Below are 26,066 nucleotides of genomic sequence, written 5' to 3'. Positions count from 1 at the left end.
GGGACGCCCTCAGCCTGGGGAAAACAAATGTAGTTTTCACTCAAACAACAAATACAGACTATAAAATGTGATTACAACACACATTGTGAAATGCTTCAGAATCAGCATTGCTTTAGACATTACTATCATTTTCTTTCTCTGTTATATCCCTTTTTGTGCTGTTTCCCTTGTATGGGGTTGTTGAGTTGCTTAAGTATTTGCAATTTTTTTTTTTTCCCTTTTTTTTGGTCTCAATATTCTTTCTCTGCTGGTAGGCATAGACCGTTCGGCTACATTAATTAACAAGCATGTTCGATCAACAACAAAAAAACCCTCTGAGTTTTAATGCATTTCATGCTGTTTGTTGGCAAGCTACCACTGTAAGGTCATGTCTGAGATTTTCTTTACTGTAAAGAAGCAGAACCAACAAAATGTCTCAAATTAAATTCACTAGCAAGAAAACCTTTTGTCTAACCTACTAAAACTCTTAAAAAGCTCTTGTACTTTTCAGTGCCGTCTGCAGTGCCTACTGTAAAAAAGAATTAACTGCAGCATCATCTAGTAAAAAGCTTTTTGAGTGGAAGCTCCATTAAATGGCTGAACAGTATTTGTGTTGCACTCCTGCCGTTAGCCTGGCTAGCTGTGCAACAAAGGTGTGTGCCGCCAAATTGTTACAGAATATATGTGTGTGATTTCAGTTATATATCCCAGGTTGCTGAGACTAAATACTTCAGTAAACCTCTAAACTAATACATGCTACAAAATAATTAAGATACTATAGGGCTTGCTCAGGTTTTATTAGTGTTACAAGGCTCTTAATATATGCTTTAAGAAGAGTCATTAGGCATGAAAAAATGGTAGTCAAAGCTGAATGAAGTGTCATATAGGTTTCTCAAAGGAAGGTTGTATCAAATTATATTCATTGGCTATCTGGTGTTCTCCTTTTTGGTCAATAGGAAATCAAATACATCTCTCTAAATCTGTAAAAACATTTCTTGTCAAGGCGTTTCACAACAGAAATAGTGCCATCATGAAGCCAACCAGTTTTAAGGCTCAGCTTGATCAGTTTATTAAATGGGAAATAAGAGATGATTGCCTGTGATAGCAGGGGATGAATTTGATATTCATCAGAGACTGGGAAATCCCTTCTATTATGCGCTCCTCTGTGTCTATATGGTATCTATTCACTGATTTCACTGAGCAAGGCAAATTTCATTTTAGAGTAGTGAGGCATATAGAAACTGTATGAATATTGCTATTTCCAACTGTGGGATGACCATCCTGCACAAGGATGTGAATAGCATAGCGATGACTAAGATGTAAGGAGAATATTAACTCATATATTTAAAAGATGTAATTGTTTTTTGGTGGTTTTCTTGGTTTAAGTGGATGATGATTTAATGTAAGGTTTCTCTCCCTCGATTACTGATAATAGCAGTACACCTAGTGTAGGACTGATGTGGATTAAACAAAGCTCTCACCTAATTATTTGTGCATATATATGTGTTCAAGAGGGAGAAACCCTATTTTTATTTATTCAATAACTTTGGTTTTTCCCCATGTGATCTTTGTAACTGCTCTTCAGATTTGATTGAAAATTGCCATTCTCTGGAGATTTGGCCGGTTAATCAAGAAGTGAGAACATTAGCACAAAAGCCTGATGCTGGTATATTTGTGCTAGTTAAGACACAGGAAAATAGGTCCCTTAGGAGCTGTTTCCTATCAAGTCAGATCATACAGAGAGAGAACCTACTTTATCTTGCAAGGACCAAACAAACATTTATAAAACACGGCTGCCAGGAGACTAATAGCAAACACTGTCTCTTCTTCCATAATAATTATAGAGAAATGCAAGAGAATAAAAAGGCAAAGATGAAGGGAAGGGCATATTTTAATAACATAAGCGTTATTTTTGTTGTGTCCCGGCTGGGGAAAAAAATACTGGTGTGCAGTCTTTCAGGAACTTGTTATTGATAATGTGTCCTTCTTTATAGTAAAATCTAAAGGACCTGTTGGACATTATATACTGTTCCTTTCTGTTTGGTATTTACAGTACTTTCGCTCACTGTGCTAAAATTAAAAAAAAAAAAAATACTGGAAAACAAACAAGCTTGAATTCTTCCAACACATAGGTGCTGTGTTTTGTGTGACAGGCTTTTATTTGCAGAGGGATGTATGTCTGATGTATTTATCATCTGTTGCTCACACAGGTAGCTCTGCCTGTTTACTGCGATGGTTGCAATTGCTTGCCATTTCAAGGCCCTGCTTTCTGTTGCTAATGCTAGTAAAAATGCTGAAGGTGTTGTATAATGAGAACATCCAGCCTGTGCGAAAATACTTTGTTGCAGTTACTCTGCAGATTAGTAAAAATATGAAAGCAGTTTAATTACGTTTTAAAAGACGGTTCCTTTGTATAGCTCTTGTGTGCTCATGTCAGCCCGTCTTTCTGCTGAGGCTGGATCTCTTGTTCAGTTAACAGCTTCACAGGACAGAAAAAAATTTGGTTTGTGTACAATGCAAACAGATTTACTACAATTTACAGCTAAATTTTCCAGACTTTCTCTTTTCATTCAATACATGAAATCTTGGAGTGTGCTTTCCCAGACGAGGGCTCCGCCATGGGACTGAGCCAGCTCCGATGCCGGCTTGTGCTTGCTGTGAGATGGGGCCAGGCACCAGTACCCTGGCTGTCTTGCCTTTCCATAATTTGCTTCCCAGCACTCGGACAAGGTGGAGGATTAAGCTCTCTAAATTGAGTGTAAGTCAACAGCAAAGTCAGGGCTGGAAGGTGTAGGTTTGGGTGTAGCTGGTGTTGGAGGTGCAGGTAGAAACACGAGAGGAATGAATTTAACACTGTGGGTTGCAGAAGTGAACAAGGAAAATATGCAGAAGAGAGGTCGGTGGTGAGACCTTAACACAGCTCCATGCACACATGTATTACAATAAACTTTACTTACAGCTTCGCTTTCTTGAATTTAATTTGGATTTACTAGATAGTTGCTGTTTACGCAATAAGTGACCGGTCAGGTTTTTGTCTCTTGTATTGGTCAGTGTAGCAGACCTTGCCGTGGAGTGTTCAAGTCATTTGAAAGCAGAATCACTCTCTCTCATACAACCATTAATGTTAAAATACCCACTTTCTGAACAATAATGAAATAATTATTATATCCCCCTGAATTGAGAAAAAACCACACCCAAGCCAGATACTTTTACTCTCATTTTTTTCAGTTATTGGTAGAATGGAGATGCTGCTATTGAATTTGAGAGATGGGATTAAGTGTTCAGAGAAGACAGATTTATACATAACCCATTTCCCATTGTGTCTGGCTGAAATAGATTGTAATCAGCACTTTCTCAGACCAGGCACCTAGAAATAAAGATTGCACAAATGAAACATGTAGCAATTCAAGTGACTGCACTAACTTTGTTCTGACTCCCTGGCTGTTACTGAATTTTCTGCAGGTGATTGTCAAGAGATGAGGGAATGTGAAGAAGTTCTGCTTATGTTTTTGGGGAGTTCATTGGAAGTGTATTGAACAGCAGAGATGAGTGGGAAAGTGCTTCTTTAAGGATGAAGTAGTGACTGGTAGTAATTGTGGATTAATCAGAGGCAGGAGCTGATATTTCAGTAATGAAAGTCCAGTCAGATAGGGAAGGCATGGCTGATTTTGAGCTTTGGAAATGACACAAGGCAGTCTTCACTCCAGAATATCTGAGAAAATATAATTAAAGGGTTCATATATATTTAATAAGGTTCTGTTGGCAAGTGTACTGTGAACATTTCTTAACTCTGAGGATTTTGTAATCCTAAGAGGTGATAGGGGAATTTTCTTCAAAAATACAAATCAAATTGGCAGCTTTTCATATGTATTTCATTAATGCTCTGCAGGTGAACTGTGAAATAGATCTCTATAGGCAGAACTGCTAGCACTAATAATCTATTTTGAACGGTAAGATAATTTTTCAGTTTTTCAGTCATTCATTTTATTGCAGAACTTAGAACAATAAGTAGTTGTTTTGTTTTGTTTTTTAGAACAACAGCATTTTAATTTTTGCAAGAATCTGCTATTGTGTACCTGTGCACGAACTTGACTCTTACAAGACACAGGAGTTCTGTACAGATACATTTAAAAGTAAGAATAACTCTTTGAAATCCCTAATTCTCTTTACCTAACTAAAACAAATGTCAAGAAGTTTCCTTTCTGTTTGATGCCATTGTTCAAAGCTGTCATTATATTGTTTAATCTCGGTACTAGTAGCCTAAATACATGACAGGTGGCATGAATGTTTATGGAAAATTACATCCATGTCTGGTGGCACAGCGAGGCTCAGGTGAGAAGCCCTGGCTGAGTCATCTCAGAAAAAGGGAGTTGGGGGAATTTTACACTGAACACATCAGGATATGTAGAAGAGGTGCTTTAAATTTTTCTCTGTGCTGTAAAAATGAAATGAACTTTAAATTACTCTATTTCAATTTTGGGAAAAAAATACCATTCTGTCTTTAGTGGCTGTACATTAAAAGTTGTATCTTTTGATATAGCAGGAATTGGTATTTTTATAGAGAAAAGAAACCTTACAAGTTTGGGAGTTTGCTCAAATCAGTTATTTCTGAGAAGTATCTGCAATAATATCTGTCTTGGTTCTCGGAAGTTTTCTTGCTCTTCTGAATGTCCTTTTCCTCATTTTACCTCATGATAGCATGTCCAGGTGGAATTTGCTTTTCAGAAGAAAACTACTTTCCAAATAAAGAAATAATTGCTTGATGCAGAGATTTTCACAGCTAGTTGCTTTTCTTAGTAAATCAGAATTTTAAGTCAAATCCCTCTGCAGGTGTCCAATTTTTCTCTCCGTTCACTTCAATGTAAATCAAAATCTGTGTTATTTTGAGAAGAAAAGAGAGCCTGATTACTATAATATTAAAGATTTTTAAAAGGACACATCATACATCTGTTGATTATGGCAGTAGTGCTTTTGTTAGGGTTGTGATTCCTCCTCTAAGCACCTATTTACAGGCACATGCATGTTTTTGATACAGATCTGTCTGCTGTCCGGTAAAAGCCAGACAGAGGCATGTGGGAGCTGCTGTTTCTTAATTGCTTGGATAACTGACAGTGAGTCTGATTCCAAAACTTGCTGTGTTTATAATTCTTAATAGAAAAGGCACAAAAAGTAGGTGTGATGGTACCAGATAGCATCTGTTTTACGTAGCTTTTGGTTTGCAGTTTCTGATGTGTTTTATCCTAATATTAAAAGATATGGTATAGGCAGGAGGCAATTAAATTGTCTGTTGCCTTCATCCTGGCTGCTCTTGGGGTTAGGCAGGGGGATGCTCCTTCCCTTGGCAGAATAACCCTCTTGTCCACCAGGTGGGACAGAAGGAAAGAAAATGGGATGTGCAACAAGTGGAGAGGATTAAGTGTGAGCTGACATTAGGAGGCTTTAGGAATGAGAGCAAAGATACTATCAGGGCTAGAAAGTGGTGGAAAAGAAGGTTTTCCACAAGGATTTACCTCAAGTCTTGCATGGCAGACTGTATCCCAGGAGGGCACTGAAAGTGGGTCTATCAAGAGCAAGTCTGAAGGACTGCAGCAAAGACTGAGTGGGGCCAGGGGAGTTTTGTTTAGACTTACTTTAAACTAGTCAAGGGAAAAAACTTGTGGGACTGAAAGATGGTAAAGTGTAGGACCCAAGTGGTACTAAGTGAATGATGCTTACATTGTGTGTATATAGATGTCTGCTAAAATGACACAGCATAAAGCCGGACATTTATTTGTTAGCAGAGGCATATCTACTAATAGATAGGATGCTATTTCAGTCTCTTCTTAGATGTGTATACACTTTTTGTATGTCTGCTTGAAAAGACCACACATGGAAAATTGCCAAAAACATTGCTTTAATAAAGTCGCATTCATTTGTGATGACCTTTTGTCATAGCTGAGATTCACAATTGTGTTTCATCAGCAGCTCTGATTTCAGACTTGCAGGTAATAGCTTCAGTGAAATGTAAAGACTTACCTAGTTTTCTAGAATCACCAGCGTCCCTAACTTCAAAACAAGAAACTCATGGCAACAGTGATCTGCAAGATGCTGTATGAAACAACATGGAACACTTCTTTTTAATGTGAAACAACTCCAAATGTTCTGATTTTCCTATATATACCTTTTTGCATGTAACTTTAGAATTGTCATGGAGATTTGAATAGTTATTTTTAAACTTCATGCAGTGGTACATATAGAACTTCAGCTGAAATCAGTAAATACAGTAAACACTAACTTATATTTATGAATTATATGGATTATCCTTCATATTGGTTTTATAAGCAACTTCTACTATATGGAAAATATTTTATTTTGAGTTCTTGTTTACATTCATAATGCAGTTCTAGGCAGGTTCAAGATGCTGGTTAACCTTTGAAATGTATTACTTGCCTAGTGCTTAGCAGAGATAGATGACAAAGAAGTGCATATTAAAGCCTCTCAAAACACAGGATCATCAATCTTCAAGTAGCTTGGCTTCATGCAGCGTCCTGTTATATAGGATGCACAAGGCGTATCTACAGCCTATGGAAGCTTGATGCATCCAGCCTCCTGCTTTTGCAGATTCTTGGTGGAAATGTCAATTGGACATTACCAACTGCCTCTGCCTGCCTTTAATATCTCTTCAATAATTTAATATGTTGTCTGACTCTGTGTGCTAAACTCATAGCCTATCACTTATTATTTTACTGACCTAGTGGCTCTGGCTCTAGAATCCAAGTCCGTGTTTGAAACCTACAGTTCACACTTCATAATATTTTCTGTTTGGTCACATGGGCAATTAAAAGCATAAGCTTCTAATGAGTAACACAGGTATAAGAATGATTTTAGATCTTCTTACTGGTAGCCCTTGAATTACCTTGATGTAAATTTGAAAGTACAGCATTCACAACTTTGACATTAAAATTATACATTTGGTGAATAATGTATGTACTTTTTGGAAAGCCAAATTAAAAATAAAATCAATCGGTTAGTGTTAGAGCCTCACGTAACTCTTTGATGTCAGCCTTTTCTGGCATGCTATTAATAAAGGCCTGTGATAAAATGTTAAAAGAGGTCTTGGTACTTTATGGAATTATACAAGCTGCATTTTCTTTTACTGTTTTTAACTCTTTGCAAATGAGCCTCAGTGAGCTGCCTTGTGTGTTTGAATCCTCAGTAACCTGTCCAGAGAGAGCTAGGAAGGAGTTTGCCTGAACACTGCTGACTGTCAGCTGATTGTGTGCTTTTACTTGTCTACTTTTGAAAAAGATGCTGACTGAGATAACTTCTGTAGTGTTGCTTTTATAACTGTAGTAAAATTATGATAGAAAACTGACTAAATTATAAATATAATTACAAAAATGCATAAAGTGACAGAAGACAATTTACAACAGTTTCAGACAGCAGAAGAGATTTTTGTAATTGTAGAAGGACACATTTCCACTGTACGTGTGATAACCCCAATAATCTGAAAATGGTAAAATGGCATTATTAGAATGAGTTAACCTATTAAACCTAGGTTTAAATGATTTTTTTTCTTTTAATATCTAGGATGAAGATCGAACAGAGGAGGACAACAGCAGAGTTGAGCCTGTTGGACATGCAGACACTGGTTTGGAGAACGCTACCAGTTTTTCCCTGGAGTAAGTTACAGGCGGACCACATTGTTTTAATGATGAGTCTTGAGACCCAACATAGACTAGCAAAAAACTCAGAATAGTATGAGTGATCCTGCTCTTAAAACAGTGGGGCAGTCTTTTTTAGGTTATGTGTCATTTTGTTTTTGAACAATTTGCTTCGTGGACCTTTTTAAAGCAGATTTTAAATAGTTTTAAAAGTCTGTGTTAAAGATGAGCATTGGAAACCTGACATTAATAAACACTGATGCTACAGTAGATTTTCTGCCTCAAAGAAGATATTTATTTGATGGGACTCTGAAAACTTGGCAGAAGGAATAGGGTCAGTGCTAGCACAAATAGATCAACAGGCAAGATTTTCAAAGGGGAAAATCTTAATTCCTGTCACCAGTTCACAGTCTACTGGGAAGACATGCATGGAGGTCACATAAGTTGGGGATCAGAAACATCATACTTTGTGAATGGCTCAAAGCTGATGTTGTTGAGGACTGAGAAGCTCCTCCTAATTAAAAAAAAAAACAAAACCAAACAGTAAAGTATATTTTATTTCATCATGAGATCCAGCAAGCTTGACCTTTTGCATTTCATTGCAAAGAGCTGATCTATACCTCACTATGGAATTAATGAGAAAACATCCCTTCCACCCTTAAATTAAACCTTTTTAATTGATTAAACTTAAATTTTAAATAAAAATCAATCTTCTGCTTCTATTATTTCTGAATTAAATTATGAATTAGGTGCAGAGGGTTTAAAATGTTAAAAGATCACGGTGACATCTATTAGGCAATACATGCTGAGCTTTACTCAGTTCCATTTACAAAACTTGTTACACTGTAAATTCCAAATGCTGTTTGCTAAGTAGAGTTTGCAGAACTGTCAAATTTAATGCTTCTTGGTGTTGCTTTTAAGTAACTTAATGACTTTTCATCATATGCTACTTCATTCTTTTCCATTTTGATGTCATACTTATTTGTATATTTGTTTGAAATAGTTGGCTCAAACTTCTGAGAAAATCAGGAAGCAAAATTGAAACAATCTCCCTTAGGAAGGGATCAGTTCCTTTTGTTTTCAGTTTTACAGAGTTTAATGTTTGAATTCGGGATGGATTTTTTGGAAGAAAAAATATAAGGAAAATGAGTGCCTAGACATTAAATGTGTGTTTTGGAAAAAAGGAAAGTTACTGATTCAAGCAGTAGAACAAATTAAACAGTGTAGGCTAGATATGAAAATAGGCGCTTTTTTTTTTTTTTTTAAAATTTAAGCTGTGTTTCCACTTATGACAGTTCCAAGTGAATCACACTGATTTTCACTTGTTCTCTTCCTCAGCTCTCAATCTTCTTTCAAGCTAATAGGAAAGTCCAAAAAAAGTTGATCATAGGGAACCATAGACATATCAGTAGCAAAAGATAGCTTTCAGAGTACATTTTGGAGGTGAAAGACGTGGCTTGATTCCTATGAGCAACTTTGCATGCTAGTTAATGAAAACAGCCTTAATGTACAGTGAGAATTAACTGAAGTTAGCCTATACAGAAATTGGGACAGGAAACATTACCAGATGCTATAATGCTGTCAGTCTGAACACATTGGTCCAGGTCTGAAGAATAACAGTTTTGGTTTATGTCTCTCAGTTCTCCTGTTGATGCAGTACTTTCTTGAGCTAAACAGTGGCAACAGGGGTAGAGACCTTCCATTTGTGTTGTTTAAAAATGAGTTAAAAAAAATCAGACACGACTTGAGATATACAACAAATGTAAAGACTACTTCAAAAACATACTTAAAAAATTTAATGTGGAAGAAATATAAAACAAACTGTAATACAGGATTTTTGTCGACTTCCTAACAGTATGTGGTCTGGTTATTCTCAAACTCCAGATTAGGCACTGCAAGCTTTCACAATGGGCCACCATACGATCAAGAGCTCATTGAAGGAAGTAGAAGATCTTCCACTGCTATCATAGGGCATTGGTCTTGCTCTTTTCTCCATTTCTAGATTAAATTTGGTTTGTACTCTTATGAGAAACAAGCCTCTCAAAGATCTGTGTATATATATGTAGTGCCAGGAAGTATGGAAAAAGTATGTAATACTAGAGAGAGGCATAAGCCACAAATTTAGATTGTGGCTTTCGTTCAGATCTCTCACTTCCAGATTTACTGAGAGGTTTGGCCTTCAAGTATTATTTTCTCATGTGGGTATTTAAAACTTTTTATGGTTTATGGGCTATATTCCACCTTTCCAGATGTGGGCATGTTTCAAATGCATCAGAAGATTTGGTCCAAATCTATTTCTAGTATTTTTGCATGTCTCTTTCTGGACCTGTACTTTCCTCTTTCACTTTTTCCCTCTCTACAGCAAAAAGTATAATTGAAAACTAGATGCATAGTTGCTTCAGGAGGATGTCTGGTTGGTTTTGAATGTTACAGTTAAATCTTTGGAAACTTTGCCTTGTAAGAAGATACAGATAGAGTAATCTTCCAATAAAATAAATGGAATTACAGTAAAACAAATTAATGTGTTTTAAAACTAGAAGAATTTAACCAATTAAAAATTTAATAACTCTCATTTGATTAAGGGGTAGTTATGTGAAAGTTAATGTTAAGGCTTAGAGTAGGCTCTCTCTAAGATAAAAAAATAAAGCATGCTAGTGCTATGATCAGCTTTTAGGCTTCTGAGGAAAAACTGTATGTGGTATTTAAGGTATTTCTGCTCAGTGGTCCAAACAGTTAACTTCTAACTTTAAATTTAAGCTTTGGAACAAGAAAGAATTTAAACAACATGCATGCAATGATGATGATACCTATTTTTATGTAGCAAACTAAGTTTACAAAAAATTTCTTTGATTTTTGTTTGTTTTCTTAATTGAACTATTTTTGATGATTGATCTCCTTTCATGCCATCAGATTAATCTTCAGGTACGTATCATTCAACAATGCTTTCATCACCATGATTTGATTTCTGGAATGGTTTTGTATGTTTGTTCTGTATGTTTGTGTGGGGTTTTTTGGTTCCTTCACGGTACATGTTCATATTCCCTCATTCGTCATTGTCTCACAGTGATATGGTAAAGCTCGTAGAAGTCTCCAATGACGGCGGGCCTTTGGGAATCCATGTAGTGCCTTTCAGTGCCCGAGGTGGAAGGTAACGTATTGTGTAGGATTTTAATTGAATTGTAATTTGCTGTGTTTTGTTTTAGTTGTGTTAATTTTTGTATTGTGTGCCTTTGCCTTCTGTAGAATATTGTATGTTTTTCAAAAGGCAGTCTCACTGATTAAGAAAGGAAGAAATGCAAGTTTATTGATTCTATACTTGGAAAAGCTCTGCTTAAAAGGAGTTAGAACTGTGGGGTTTTAATAGAGGTTCTGTTGTAATCTCATAGGAAATTGAAGTATAAAGATGTTTCCCTTTGGACTCTTAAAAAATATAATCTGTTGCTTTAATTCAGGTAGATATTTATGCAACATTTTCTTGCTGACTGTTTAGAGCCACAAGTTCCCAAAGAACAGCAGGAGTCTAAACCAGAGGCATCCTATGCCTGCACTTGATAGGAGTGGAAGAGGAAGCAATCATCATGCTTTTGATATTTGGTGTTGTCCCATCTGTTGGGGTTAAAGTGAAGTAGCAGAACCAGTTGAAACATTCTGGTTTTGAGGAAGGTGAACCTGTTTTAATGTATGACAGGCTGGAACTCCTGAAGTTGGATTGATAACAAAAAAAAAGTGTAGTGTCAGTCCTTTACATTAAAAAATACAATGTGGGGGATTATATTCGTAAACAGAATACATCATCTCTAATGCTTTGTTAAAGTATATTTTTAGCATTTCAGGTCATTAACATCGTCTCAGAAAAATAGCTTAACTTTTGTAGTAATTAGTGGTGGATTTGAAGCTTTTAAGTATGTTGAAAAATGATAGTTCTTCAGGAATATATGCAGATTTTATTTTTGTGGTGCATATTCTAGGTATACACTGTATTTTTCCTCTTTAAGGAAAAGGGGAACAAATACGCATTTTAAAAACTAATCTTTGATTACACATGAAGGGGTTATGCTTTCACATGTCTGCTGACCCAGGAGCAATTTCAGATTAGTAAGTAAGAGCAAAACTAACTTGCTATGCATAGATATATGTCTCAAATATTAATATCCTCTTTTCAGAAATGATAAATGTATTTTTCCTTCTATACCAGATACCTTCACAGGATTTTAAACACAGTATAAAAGCTTTATTTGCAGTTGTTACTTTAAACCCAGTGCTTTCATAGCCATACTGACATGCTATGTCAGAAAATGCCTTTTTTTTTTTTTTTTTTTTTTTAAATATAAAGCTTACTTTTTCTGAAGACTACAAGTATTAAGAACAAACTTCCGTAAAGTGGTAAATTCTTCTCTTCATAATCTGAAATTTAGTAAATTCAGTGTGGGGATGGAAAGGGCATGAGTGAATGGTTCTTCAAACAGAAGCTCAGAAGTAAATCCCATAAAGTTGGAAATGGTTGAAATGTTCATGTAGTTATCTGGGATTTAGACAGTGTGAAGGCCAATAAAAAGACTGATTTAAGAATGTTGACTGCCTGTTAAGTTCTTGTTTAATAAAATTGATGTTAGAAATGTGTATTTTGACATTTTATATAAGAATTTTAACTCAAGTAAAATTCACTTCCAGGATGTTGGTGTGGTTGTCAAGTCTGAGGCGAAGCTTAAACTGTTTATACATAATGAGATCATGTAAAATGAAAAAACTGTAAAAACAGAAATAAAATATCTCTTTTTTTTAAGGATGCTAGCTATGTCAAGAGCTACAAAGGACTTTTAACTCTTTTTTTTTTTGGTCCTGAGTTTGGGATTATATGATAAATTTTTATTACAGGAGAGCCAAGCTTAAATAAAGATGTTTAGAGCAGGACATACTTGAAAATGAAATTTTATTACAAGGGAAATAAGTTTTATATTAAAATTTATCTACTTTTTCTTCATAATGCTACAACTCCCCTATTGAAAAATGTATGGTTTGCGCAATGCTAAGTTTTTTCGAAACACACCCCACCTTCCACCCCCAATAATCTGGGGTGGGTCCATGTCTTGAAAGTTTGGAGGAACAGAGTTGGAGAGGACCTTGGATAATTCAAAAACATTTCTCCCATGCTGTCTGCATTGTAGTGAAAGAAAAGTTCATTGCTTGGTATTGATTATAATCACTTGTGTTGTACTGCTGATTTGCTGTCAGCTGTGCTCACTCCTCTACGTTTCCAGTGAGAACAAAGACATTTTCTCCAGCTGCCTGCAGCGTGGGCAGGGAAAGGAATATACCCAACTTCAGTTTTGGAGCACTTAGTTGGGGTTTTTGATTTATTTTTGGTTTGTTTGACTTTTGTTTTCTTGTTTTTCCTCTTGGTTCCCCAGCTCTGCTGAGCAGATAAAATACACTTGGTTCTCCTTTTGCTGGATTCAGAGGGAAAGCAGATGCTTGGCAGGGATCCTCTTCTGCCTACTTGTTTCTCACTCTAGCACATGGCTGCTCTTTGTTCCTCCTCTGGCTGCAAAACATAATGCTCTGTGCTACAGTGAACTAACTTGAGCAGGGGATCTGCTCAGCAGAAACCTAAATATACAAAATCAAACACAGGACTCAGTGAAGACTTTGAGGGATGTCCAAAAAGAGAAGATCTGATGTATCATATAGCTTAGTCCATTGGCCCACTGTTGTTTTATATTTGCTTGGTGTTCAGTTCCAGTTATGGTGTGTTTTCAATTATTTTTCTTTCAGTTCCTTTCTTTTGCTTTTGAAAATGTTACTCAATAGGCAATGGTTATTAAATCAGTAATTTTTAAAAAGTGAAAAAATGTAACATACTAATGCAATTCTCCCCCTTTTCCCCTATGCAATAAGCAGGGGCCTTCTCCCACCAAAAAAACGCCCCTCCCCCAAAGCAAACACCCTAAACCTCTAAAAATTGTATACCATAACTATGTATTTTGTTTATATTGAGGAAATATTTGACTTTTTCACGTACTTTTGAGGGTTTGGGTTTTGAGTAAGAAACCATATTCAATATCGGCTTTTGATCTTGAACAAAATCTGTAAAGATCTCTGCCTCATCTATATAGAAGCTACTAATTATTTCTGTTCCTAGTAAAACTGAGACTTTTTTTAAATGAAAAAAGTAAAAATCTCTTCCTAATTCTGTGGGAGAAGTACTATTGATTTGTACAGACATGGTCAAACTTTCTTCTATGGATGTTTTCTTATTATCCTTCTGTTTTTACCTCTAGAAGTTTATCAGTCCTTTATTGGCCTTTTTGATCTTATGTTTTGGATAATAGAGTTTGTTCACCTTATCAAAAGGAAGGGGGGGAATACATATTCATGACATTATGGTTGTGAAGTTTTTCACGATAAGATGTTTTGTTTGTAAAACCTGCTTGCCCATTTTTGCAATGGCATAGGTGCAGTGCTAAGCAAAATAGGAGGCATGAAAATGAAAGCAGAAAGAAGGACAGAATAGAAGGTGAACAGGAAAGTGTTTAGATAGGGGTAGAGCAAAGAGGAAATGAATGAGAGGAAAGCATGAAAGGAAAGAAAATTTTAAATCTGTGCAAAATTCCCTTTAGCAACAATCCTTCCTTATTAAGTGCTCAGAGAGGAGAACAGTCCCTTAAGAATAGCATTTGAGCGATCCTCGCTGATGGGAGATGTTATGTTGATGCGTAAATGGGGTTGCATCGAGTTCTCCTCTGCAAGCTTAATAGTAATTATAGTATAATTTACTGTTATATGGCCTCTTCTACTTTTAAGAGTCTTTGAAATCTTCTCAAGCTCTGTACCCTAGCTGCTGTTCTGAAATCCTGCCATGTCTGTCTTTGGATGGAGATTGAACTGGCACGAGGAATATATGAGATAACATCAGAAATATCCGTGAATAATGATATGGAAGTTATAGTCCCATAGTCCCAGGAATACTGTGAACGCTACTTAGTAAAACAGAACAGAAAAGGATTTGGACATTCATCTGAAAACCCCATAAAGAACATCCATTAATAAGTATCAGACACGTTACTTTGATGCAGAGCAGTGAGTATATAGGGCTCTGCCAGGTGTTCTTTCTATTGAAGCATGCCACAAAATCTATGATAAACCATACAGCTAAAACTTGGCAGCTAAAAATGTTTAATCTGTGTTTTTATGTTATATATCTTAAATGTCTTAGAAATACTAAGGAAGTCTCAGAAGAATGGAAAAAAAATATTGCTTTTTGTTGGTTTAAATGACAAATTTAACAGATTTTATTAAAAAGATGGAAAACCTGAGATGAAAGTAGGCATTGATGTATACACAATCCCTGTACTAGAAAATTGGTTATATGTTTTTCTGTTCTGTATTTCTTTTATTTTTTTGCTTTTAGTGAAAGTGCCCTTCATTTTCTAGAGTTTATAAATCACGTTTCACTGTAAAAGTTTGGTTTTTACTCAAAATACTAAGAAAACTAAAGTAATATCTAATGGCCATTGTCTATACTGAGAGTCCTTAATACCACCTTCAAGGTGCCTCTCTAACGATCATACTCTGTTTGATCATCTAGGAGGTATGTGTTATCTGCATCTACATTTATTCCTCTCCTGCATTTCCAACCTTTTAAGTCTCAAAGGTAGCCATGGTTTTCAAAAACACATGCATTGGAAGAAGACTCCCTGTGGTGTGAATGTACCATTCCTTCACTCTTTTAGCTGAATTCAAGGCTTTCTTTGTCTGATCTCAGCCTTTAAAAAGTTATATAAACTTAATTTGAAGTATTACTCAAGCTAAAAAGCTGAGGAGCAGTTACCAGAGATTGGAAACTGGTTCTAGACTTCAGGCGTGAAAGCTGATAAAGTTATTTTAATACCTCCGCAGTAGTGCCATGACATCAATCTTGTGCAAGGGAGTTTATGTCCAATTTAGCATTGATCAGCTACGATAATTTAACCTGAACAAACAAGCTCATTTGCCTACTCTGACCTCCTAATCTCAGGAAATTTATACTGTGTTTACGTTCCTGTAGAACTTCTGAGATCTTTCAATGCATGAAACTGCTACACATGGTCTTTTCAATCAGTCATTATTTTTGCCCCCTAATCTAGTTTTTGTTTTTTCATGTTAGTGACTTTACATAAACATCTAAATTATTTTTCTTCTGTTCTGTCTGATTTGATTATATTACAGTTAGCTTGCAGGTAATAGGTAAATAACTTCAATGTGTACATACAATAGGTGGTGATGGCTGAATCATATTCTAGATGCTCAATGTAATATTTTTATTACTCTCATAGTATTTACACTGTCAGTTTTTATTAAGACAAATTATCATCATTTCCATACAGCTGGATGGCATGTGGGGAGTTCACTATTTCAAAGAACTACCCCCAGACTAACTCGGCAATTTAGATGTCAATAAAACATTTGCTGTTTATTTCTAGTTTTATCATTGGTTGTAATTTATACTGAGAACTGAAACGTTAACACATGTAGCTGAGTTTATTTTAATTGTATAATTAGAGTAATGAACCTTGTGGAAATACAGTGGTGCAAATGCTAATATAATCTAAGCTGTTTACATTCCCAATTAGGTTTTTAAAACAAATAAAAAGATTGAGCTCTGCGCTTTGATACTGTTTCCCTTCTGTCCTCATGTCAGCTAACGTTAGTCTAAAACAGTGCAGGTACCAAATTTCCATTTATAATCATTGTTTCGATAGGATTGTATACTTGCAGAGTGTTTTGCAGAGGTTGACACAATATTTAATCTCATTCTTGAGGAAGTTATAGTTTAAAACGGTTGTAATGGAAGAATTTACGTGAGAAAACTAGTTGACTTGAACTGGACAGGATTAAGCAAATTCAGATGGACCCATGTATTTGTATGCTACATGATTGTGTTTAAACAAATATATTTACTGACTTTTGTATTTTATACTAGATTAGTTTACAGGCTTTCAAAATGTATGCTTTCCTAATGTAGGAAACGTAATTTTTAAAATGTAGTAGAGCTATATCTCCACTTATCAGGATTAATGGTGGTGACATATGGCAGGGAAAAAAAAATCCAATTAGTTTTTAGGTTATTGCATATTTGCAATATCAGGTCTACTCTGTTTATCTCCAGTTACTGCAACAACAAACGTGGATTCCCATAATGCCTTTTTTTAAGAGTCATATTCTTACATCTAACCATAATATGGTAAAGAAATACTCTAGGAAATTGATAGGCTTTTGTTAATAAATTTTTCAGGAACATACATTTTCTGCAAGTTCTAGGAGAGTTTACTCTGCTATGCAGAACCATATTCATGAAATTGTTTCTGAAACTGTCCAGAGGGACCTTTTGCCCCATGTGTTTATATTTAAAAAAAAAAAAAAAAAAAAAAAAAAAATGCACTGTGAGGATCCTGTGTTCAGATTTGATTCAGGCTGTTCATCCAGCCTTGAATCTGTTCTCAGTGACTTTAGCTTTGTACGCCTTGGTTAACCTAGCTCTAACATTTGTTAAAAACCAAAATCCTCATGAGCACCATATGTTGTGTCTGAGATGAGCAATCTTGCATTAGTAGAACTTGTAGCCTTTGTTTAATGAGATTATTTGCAATTTTTATTGGTAGTTTATGTGTTGCATTATTTTACTGTTGGTTAGGGTTAGTAATATTTTTACCACATTTGAGAGCTTAGATGAAGTAAATTTAAGAAATTACAAGCCATGCATAAAGATGCATCTTGCGTTAATAATTTAATATAACTTCAGAATGCAAAACAGTAGAAAGCAGCATTTCAAGAAAAATGCTATGCAATTTACTTTGTAATCGTAAGTACATGGATACATTGGGGTGAAATAATCGTATTATTTTGTGCAGTGTATTATCATAGTAGTAATTTGGAGTGTTGTACTTTGTGTAGAATATGTTTTGATATTTAGCATATTGATATTTTGATATTTTTTTATATTTAACCATGTAAACAAAACACCCATTGCAGTTACTGCATATGCTCTTGTGCAAGCATTGCACTCATCCAAATTCTGATTTAGAATTACATTACAGAGGAGCACACCTGCCTCAAAGTGCTGTTGGGCATGAAGTGAAAGAACAGGGAGAGTAAACAGAATTCTTTCCTCTCCCCTTCAAAAAATTTGGTGGTTTTCTCTTAAATGTAGCATTCCCAATTTTATATTTGCTTGCTTATCTCTTCCCCATTTAGAGATATCCTCTTCAGTAATTTCACTTTGGGGCTCAAAGACATTTTTTCCCCAGAGAAATTCAACAACTCACAAGTGAAAAAGTCTCAAACTTGTTTTCTAACCATCAGTTTTATATATATCAAAATTATAATTCTGATAATGTAGTGAAGGCACACAGGTCTTTTTTTCTTTTTATCATTAACATTCATAACTGTTAATGCTTTCTGCAAGTAACAAACAATCGAAAAATTTTATGTTTTAAAAATCTGAGGCTGTGTTCAAAGCTCATTTTAGTGAACAGAAGGAAAAAGGGATTGAAGCACTATGTTAAAAAAATTTGTTTTATTTTACTTTCGGTAACAACATACCTTCATAATTATCAGTAAATTTTGTATCATAAAGGGAGCACGTGATCATTAAGTTGGTGTGTGACTGTTGTGGACTTTTAGAATTTTTTGTCACGCAAACTGTTAGAGGATTGTGGAAAAGACAAAAAGAAAACCACCTAAAATTATCTAGATAATACAAGGTGTTTCACTACCTTGGTGACCAGAAAAAAACAACATGGAAATATTGTTTTTGCTTTGGGAAATTTGGAAAAATTCAGTTTGCTTTTTTTAATTTTCCTTTTTTATGGGAGATGTTGGGTTGTTGGATATCAACAACCTTTGATAACCCAAAGGATATCAACTTGGGATGGGGAGGGATAGGGCTAGATACATGCTAGTGTTGGTTGTGTTTTTCAATATTTTTTTTTTCCTGAAATGCATGTATTCTAGAGAAATGATACTTCAGATTTATGGAATCTTTCTGGTCCTTGTGCTCACCAGTGTTATTACAGAGACAGATTGCTAATTGCAGCAGCTGAGCTGAGCTGAGTTAGTGTCAGCGACTGCACCCAAGTGATCCATCGGGAACCCAGTGAGGGTCGAGAAGGTTTGCCCCTGATGGAACCCCTGGACAGGTCAAAAGTGCTTGCCAAATACTCTGTATCAGTTGGAAACAGGATAGTATTGCTTAAATGTTAATGTCTGACTCAAACTTCATTTGATGATTTGTGTTGTCAAAATGCTTTATGTTGTTTTTCTCCTCACAGTCTGTTTACATGTATAGATCCTTTCAACATCATATCTTAATGTCTCTAGGTGATTCCAAAATGGAAATACTACTAGGATCGTTTCTTTTACTCCTTCATCTGCCTTGTAGGAGAAAAAGTATGACTGTTCTGTAAAATAAATGTCTTATTTGCATATGTTGATGATAAATTGGTAAATGAAGAATTTAAAGTGGAAGAAATAAGTTGAAGTTAATTTTGCTTTTCTGAACCATTTGATGAAGTCCTCAAGTGCAGATATAACTTTTGAGCATGAGGAGTCCTTTTAAGCATCATTGACTGCTCATTTACTCTGAGGTATGTGTGAACTGAAGTGCTATGATCACTGAAAGTTGTGTGCTAAAAGACATATGTGGTCTTGCAATTCCTGCCATGCAACCAAGTATTTTTCACGACATGCCTTGAAAAGACTTCAGAAAAAGTAATACTGTTGACTTGGATGATGTGAATTTGACCCACTGATACATCCTGTGGGATTTCAATGTAAAGCTGATCTTCTTTAAAAAAATCAAGTGCAGTGTCGATGCAAGAATAATCCTGAAGATTGAATCCTTCTTCAAACCTAGAGTTCAGGTATAGAAACATTGACTTTTCACACTATCCTACCAGTACCTCAGAAATCCACTCTTCAGGATCCATTTCATAATTTCAGGTTGATACTTGTTTACCTTTTGTAAGAATGTCCTTAAGATGACACTGTGGGTAAGCACTAGACAGAGGTGACCAACTCATTGCACAGAGGCTATCAAATGGTAATTGTCTTCAGTCATTACTGAACCACTTAATTTAAGATAATATGCTGAATTAAAAATGGCTTTTAAGTTTTTAGTTTCCTCTTTGCTGTTTAATAAAAAAGTTAAGGTTTAAAAATAAAAGCATTTGGTTCCCATGAAGTTCCTGAATCCTCTATCCATCCCTTCATTATAGGCTGCTTATTATGTGAGATAACCCCACATTTCACTTGCACAGAAGCAGTAGTGATGGCTGTGGTATTCTCTGCTAATTCAGAAATTCAAATTTTAAGTTGAAATTGTTCAACTTCAGTTAACTAGCAAAAAAGATGCTAGTTGTCAGATGTATGGTGCTTCTTGGAGCTTTTACTGCTCAGAAATCTAGACCTTTTGCAAGAATGGACATGCTGTCATCACACTGCCTGTTCGTTCTTACTTTTAAATGACATGCTTGATTCACCGAGGCTTTTTGTTTCATGGTTAAGGGATAATAATTCAGGTAATGTTTATAAAGGATTTGAAACTATAGTATCCTACTTCAAGGTAAAGATGGTTTAAAATTTAGTTTCTACAGTAATTACGATAAAATATTAAATCAGTAGGATTTTGTATGCTGCAAATTGTTCGAACAGTAATCATTTGTAATCTTAATGTTCCAGAACCCTGGGGCTGCTGGTAAAACGATTGGAGAAGGGTGGAAAAGCTGAACAAGAAAACCTTTTCCGTGAGAATGATTGTATTGTCAGGATTAATGATGGAGACCTTCGGAATAGGAGATTTGAACAGTAAGTGTACTTACCACACGTTACATTGCATTATTCAATCTTTAACACTGCACCTTGCAGTAATTTGAGGAAGAAAAAATTGTCTAAGCTTGCCTTTCTAATAAAGAAAAGATACACTAAGGGGCATTAGTGTTTTTTAATTAGCGAAACTACAAAAAATTCAGGATAATTGCTGTCTTCAGAACATACGCACTTCTCATTTAATTGTTTTTGCACATTACAGATTTTTTCTTCTTGCATCGGTAAATTGTTTATCCTGAAATTCTCATATGACTTGTGCTCTTACACTTGCAATGCATCAATATAAGGGGACAGCATGGAGACTTTATTTTTAACATTTTAAAAATATTTATGGCTTTGTATGTGTGAGAACTGAAGGTATGTGCAGAAACTTCCTGGAGAAGTTTGAAAGATCATAACTATTTGCTCAGCGGACACCTGGACTTGGTAGAATCTCAAAATAATGAATCAGAAGGACTTTTGAAAGTGAAATCAGGTTGTAGTTCACACACAGATAATTGAAAGAGAAAGCAGAAAGAGGTAGGCAGAAAATAAGTGATTTCAAAGATGATACTATTGTTCTGAAAACCCTAACGTGTTGAGGGCCAAAGGAATATAATTTATTCTGATTGTCCTATACTTAATATACATTTGAAATGTGTTTTTTATTTCTTTGACTCTAATCTGCATTGGAACATGACCCTGTACCATATGGCTGAAAGCAGCTTGTCTCTGCTTGTTCTATGGTTCTGATCACAATTTGTTAAGTCTGTGGAGAGACTTGTTGGCTTAGTGTGCTTTGGATCGTGACCTAGAGCCCAATGTTTGTCTGTGCAGTATTAAGCATTTTTTTCCTATTTCTTAATGTTCTGAAAGACTGCTAACTTACAAAATGTAAAGTGTAAACTGGACTTTTTGAAAGATCACATATACTCTCAGTAAATGATGGAAATACATAGTCTTTGAATGAAGTGTAATTTTCATTCTAATAATTCTGTTGTCACTGTGATTACTGTTATCACAATTACTGCAATTAGCAAGGTTCAAAACAAAAGGACACTGCAGTCCTGCCATAGAACTGTCTGCATTTCAAGACCGTGGTTAAAATTTTTGCTTTTCTGAATCCAGTATTTGATACGTTAGTTGTTAAGCATATTTAACCATTGTGTTGCCCTAAGGCAATAAACCTTTGCAAAAAGCAGACCAAGTAAACTAGTGAACAAATTCAAGTTATATGCTTTATGCTTGAATGCAATGTGTCTGTCAGCTCATGTTGCTTAATTAACATTAGTAATTATGCTTATAATGTCTTATAGTCTGCCAGTCCTAATTTGCCAATTTTCTGTTCATTTTGAAACCTAGAGCACAGCATATGTTTCGCCAAGCCATGCGTACACCGTTCATTTGGTTCCATGTAGTCCCTGCGGCAAATAAAGAGCAGTATGAACAGTTGTCCCAAAGTGAGAAGAACATGTACTACTCCAGCCGGTTCAGCTCTGATTCCCAGTATGCTGATGGAAAAAGTATTAACAATTCTGGACTTCACACGTTACAAAGAATGTCTCGAGCGGGTAACCAGTCCGATCAGACAGACTCCTACTCGCAGCTACCTCATAGTGTGAATTCATCAGGGAAACCACCCTCGGGCCTGGTACCATCACCTCAGAAAGTTCTCACCTCCACTGCAAACAGTGGGTATAACACCAAAAAGATAGGCAAGAGGCTCAGTATACAGCTGAGGAAAGGTAAGGCACTAGTGCGCTCCCCATGTAGCATGAGGTATGTGTGCGTAGTATGTACATGTGTCAATGCCATTATATTGGGCAGGACAGCTTGCAGTAGCATGGGGGATGTGATGGGTTGATTTTTGAAGCCAAGGGGCTGAGTTGTCCCTGATAACACACCTAGGAGTCTAGCTGTGCATTCGGTGTGTGCAGCGTGTTTGCAAAAGGGTGTTTTGAAGAGTGATTCAACATTGTTTTCTGTTTCTCAACTAATAGAATGCAGTAAGTGCTAGAAATTCTGTTGGCCAAGACCCAGGGAGTGTGAGCTATTTAATATAAGTAAATAAGCTGAAATGGCCCATATTTTGTACTTTACAGTTATCATGACTTTTCAAATTGAGTAACTGTGGTTTTGCTGTTAGATTTTTAAGAGTGTGTTGGATCCAGTTGGTAAATCGGACTTTCTAATTTCCAGCTAAAGCTTTTCTTTATTCCACTGGGATATGAAAGCCTTTGTTTAAATGGTTGAGATGTAATGTGATATTTCCTATCGTGGTCCTTATGCTAATGTAATTTGAATGGGGTGAGAGACTATTTAAGGGCAGAGGAGAAAGGCGTGCGTGCTTATCTCAACATCTGTGTTATATGTGCACATGTAGATGCATTGCTACATCCGTGGAATTTTTATTACGTGTTAAATGTCCTTAAGTGAGAAAATCTGGTATTTTTGTGTAGTTACCATCTAGATGCTTTTAAGATAGTTCGAAGTGTAATAAAATGACATTTAGATGCAAGTATTTTTTAGCTCTTGGGAAATGATTTTTTAAAAGGATTATACATGCTGTAAGCTTTATGAAATTAAAATTAGCATGTTTAAGGTTAGATATAATTTGATCTCTAGCAGCAAGAATAGGGTTTACATTACACAGCAAAAAGTTTACCTATATGACGGTATTCTCTGTGAACTCACAGTACATTCCCCTTAGGATATTGTATGTGCTTAGTGTTAATAATTTTTATAATGAGTCTTTTTATCAAAAGGGATCGAAGACTGCATTGAAGGGTAGAGATTTTACAGTTTCACAGGTACCAGGCTACTTGTCACATTATCATTATGCTTTCCTTTCTATGAACTTCACATGAACCACCAGATTGCTTCTTTCTGGTTGCTGAATTTTAAGCTCTACAAACTTGGATGACATAAGGTTGAGTTGACAGTTTGCTTCTGTTGTTGATGCTCCTTCAAGAAATTCTTTAGGCCATCAGCTCAGATCAGCCTGCTTGGAAAAACTTACTGTTATTGGCTGAGTAAGGAATCACTGTGCTTACAAATATGTTCTCAGTCACTACAGTGATTTTTACCTGTTTTTTTGTGTCTGTGGAAGCCTGTAGAAATATCACTCGGACATTACATAAAAGAATTCGTAGCCAGGATTGGAAATATAAATTTCATATAATTTAAAAGCACCAACAAATGAATATAGAATATGGGAACCCAGTATTTTTGCATGAAACAAATGTGGCGTTATGGCTGCTCGTAAGACTCAAGAGTATAATTTTGATGCGTTTTGGATTCTTTTACTGTGATGTGAGTTTACATTTTGGTCATCTTGCACTGGATACTGTTTCATAAATATTCTCCCCACTTCCACAATGTAATTTAGCTTTGCTGGCACCAATATATGCGATGGTTTTAGAGTGAAGGAGATGCATGTTACCTGTTGATGGAAAGTGATCTATAGGATTCTTTAACATCTAGTTTACACCAGAGAAGTCTGATGGCTTTTACACTAGTAAAAGCTTTGAAATCCATATCTAGAATATGTTTCAGAAGGTCAGAGGAGATATTTGTTCCTGACAGTTTGCTTATGTGACAATACTACTTATGAAGAAATAGCACCTAGCTCAGATTATAGACAGACAAACAAAAACTATTTAGTGTACTGTATTTTATGCATGGTGATATTTAAAAAAAAAGTGCATAAGGGAGGATACCTTTTTATCATTGCTGTTGATCATTTATTAATATCCACTGTAGAAAGAGGCATGTCTTCCCATTTTGGCTTTCATTTCATCACTCTGAGTACATACATGTGGAGCAACAAATGAAGCAAAGCACTTAAGGATGCCCCCAAGTAGTTTGTTATAAATATGAGTGCAATAGGGATGTTGATTGTCTTTGATTATTTCTAATGAAGGATGTTGTAATAATACAGGCTTTATAGATATTTAACAAATGTGCTTTCTTTGTAGCTAGCAGACAGCAGTTATTTCACCAGTTACCATCATTAGATTAAAAACTCCTTGTGGGGTGCATTAAGGCATGCAAGCATGTAAGTCTTCATCTGGAAATTCACTTTCGATTTAACCTGTACATTCTGGTTAATGATGTAGTATATGAGAATTGACTCTTTCAATGCAGACAGACCTTTTTATTACAGCTGTGTTTCTATATATAGCATGAGTTTTATTATATAAAATGACATGGTAAGATAACCCTACAGTATGTGCTTCTGTAATTATGATTTCTTAATATTTATTGCTGTTTTGGCATTTTAAAATAACCTGAACTTTCATAGGATTTAGCTGTTTAATAAAGTCAGAAGAGAAGGTCAGTCATATGTTTCAGTCAATGCAGAATGTTTGTTGGCTTTTCTAAATGAAAATGGATATCTGTTTATCTTTCCTTAAAGGTCAGGGCCTGAACTTTTAGCATATAGATGTAGGGGTTATTGCTGATATTCTAATGCCATTAAGGCTGTATAACAGTCTAGCTTAATAGCTCACACAAATTAAGATAGTGCAAGACATGACAGTGAGCCTATGTTTATATATATTTTGGTGTAAGCTGTTACACAGTAAGTATAAATAAATAAAAATAGTTCTTTACAACTAATATATAGAGAAAATAAGACCACTGATATAACACCCAGAGTGTTTGGAGAGATTTTGACCTCATGTACACCAGGACAATTCCGGAGTGTTTTTTCTTTGACTGCAAGGGTTTGAGCCAATGCAGTTGAGAGGAATTTAGTCCGGCACTTAAAAATAATAAATAACCAATTATACAACAAATTATTCTAAGGCTTAGTCTTTGACTACAGAATAACTCATAGAATTTAGCCTGATACTCACTACAGCATTCAGAAGACTGCTTTTCAATTGGACATTGTATTACTCAGATTTCATATATACTGCTTTTGACACTACTGTACTAAGACAAGCCTGAAGTAGTCAGTCTTTCAATTAGCTTTATTTTATTTGATTGCCCTTAAGTATAATGCTTATTTGCATCGGATCATGTCCATCTATAACTACATATTTTTCTAGCTAAATTAAATACATAATTCTTGAGGTAAAATGTCAAAACTGAGCTCTTTTTTTTTTTTTTTTTTAAAGTTAGTCCTAGTTCCACCAAATATTTTGCTATTTTTTGTCTGAACTATTCAGTGCATCAGGACTTCAGTCCACATCTCCCTGCTTCCAGAGAGTGACTTAACTACTGGCCTTGGGAGTTGTGATCATCTCTTCCTTTTTGGCCCAAAGAATATTTCTCTCTTGCAAAATAGTATAGCTTCAAGAGAAAGAAATCAGTGACAAAGCTGCAGGATACCTTACAGCAGGAAATCTGTAGAAATCACCAAGTCCGTTGCAGAAAGTGTGTATCAGCGATGTCTTAGGAGATGGTGAGTTGTGAGAGGAGGGAGACACCTTTGTGCAGTGCAACAGACAAAAATGGTTAAATTGTAAATGTGAGGAGGATTATGAGACTTGCTGCTCTTCACAATTTCTTGTATTCCTGTTTGACTTGCTTGCCCTTCTATGGTTAATAATGCTCTGTCTTACATACAGAGCTGAGCTTAAACCCTGCAAGTCTCAC

At 35.6% G+C, this 26,066-nt stretch overlaps 1 protein-coding gene across 14 annotated transcripts in view; it reads left to right on the top strand.

Annotated features, from left to right (window-relative positions):
• The window catches only part of PARD3 (par-3 family cell polarity regulator), a 457,578-nt gene that overhangs the window by 224,861 nt on the left and 206,651 nt on the right, over positions 1-26,066 (top strand). For all 14 annotated transcript variants that reach the window (XR_012628846.1, XM_074867651.1, XM_074867643.1 and 11 more), the window contains 4 exons: positions 7,549-7,640; positions 10,687-10,770; positions 20,337-20,462; positions 21,825-22,207. Coding sequence is in view for 13 of the 14 variants with exons in the window: in XM_074867651.1 (XP_074723752.1) it covers positions 7,549-7,640; positions 10,687-10,770; positions 20,337-20,462; positions 21,825-22,207 (685 nt within the window). In the remaining variant the exon portion in view is untranslated. The remainder of the gene's footprint in view (positions 1-7,548; positions 7,641-10,686; positions 10,771-20,336; positions 20,463-21,824; positions 22,208-26,066) is intronic.

This window comes from Strix uralensis, chromosome 1 (assembly GCF_047716275.1).
Source record: "Strix uralensis isolate ZFMK-TIS-50842 chromosome 1, bStrUra1, whole genome shotgun sequence".
Taxonomy (NCBI): Eukaryota; Metazoa; Chordata; class Aves; order Strigiformes; family Strigidae; genus Strix; species Strix uralensis.
The sequence above is the reverse complement of the archived record's forward strand: the minus strand, read 5'-3'. Positions and strand labels throughout refer to the sequence as shown.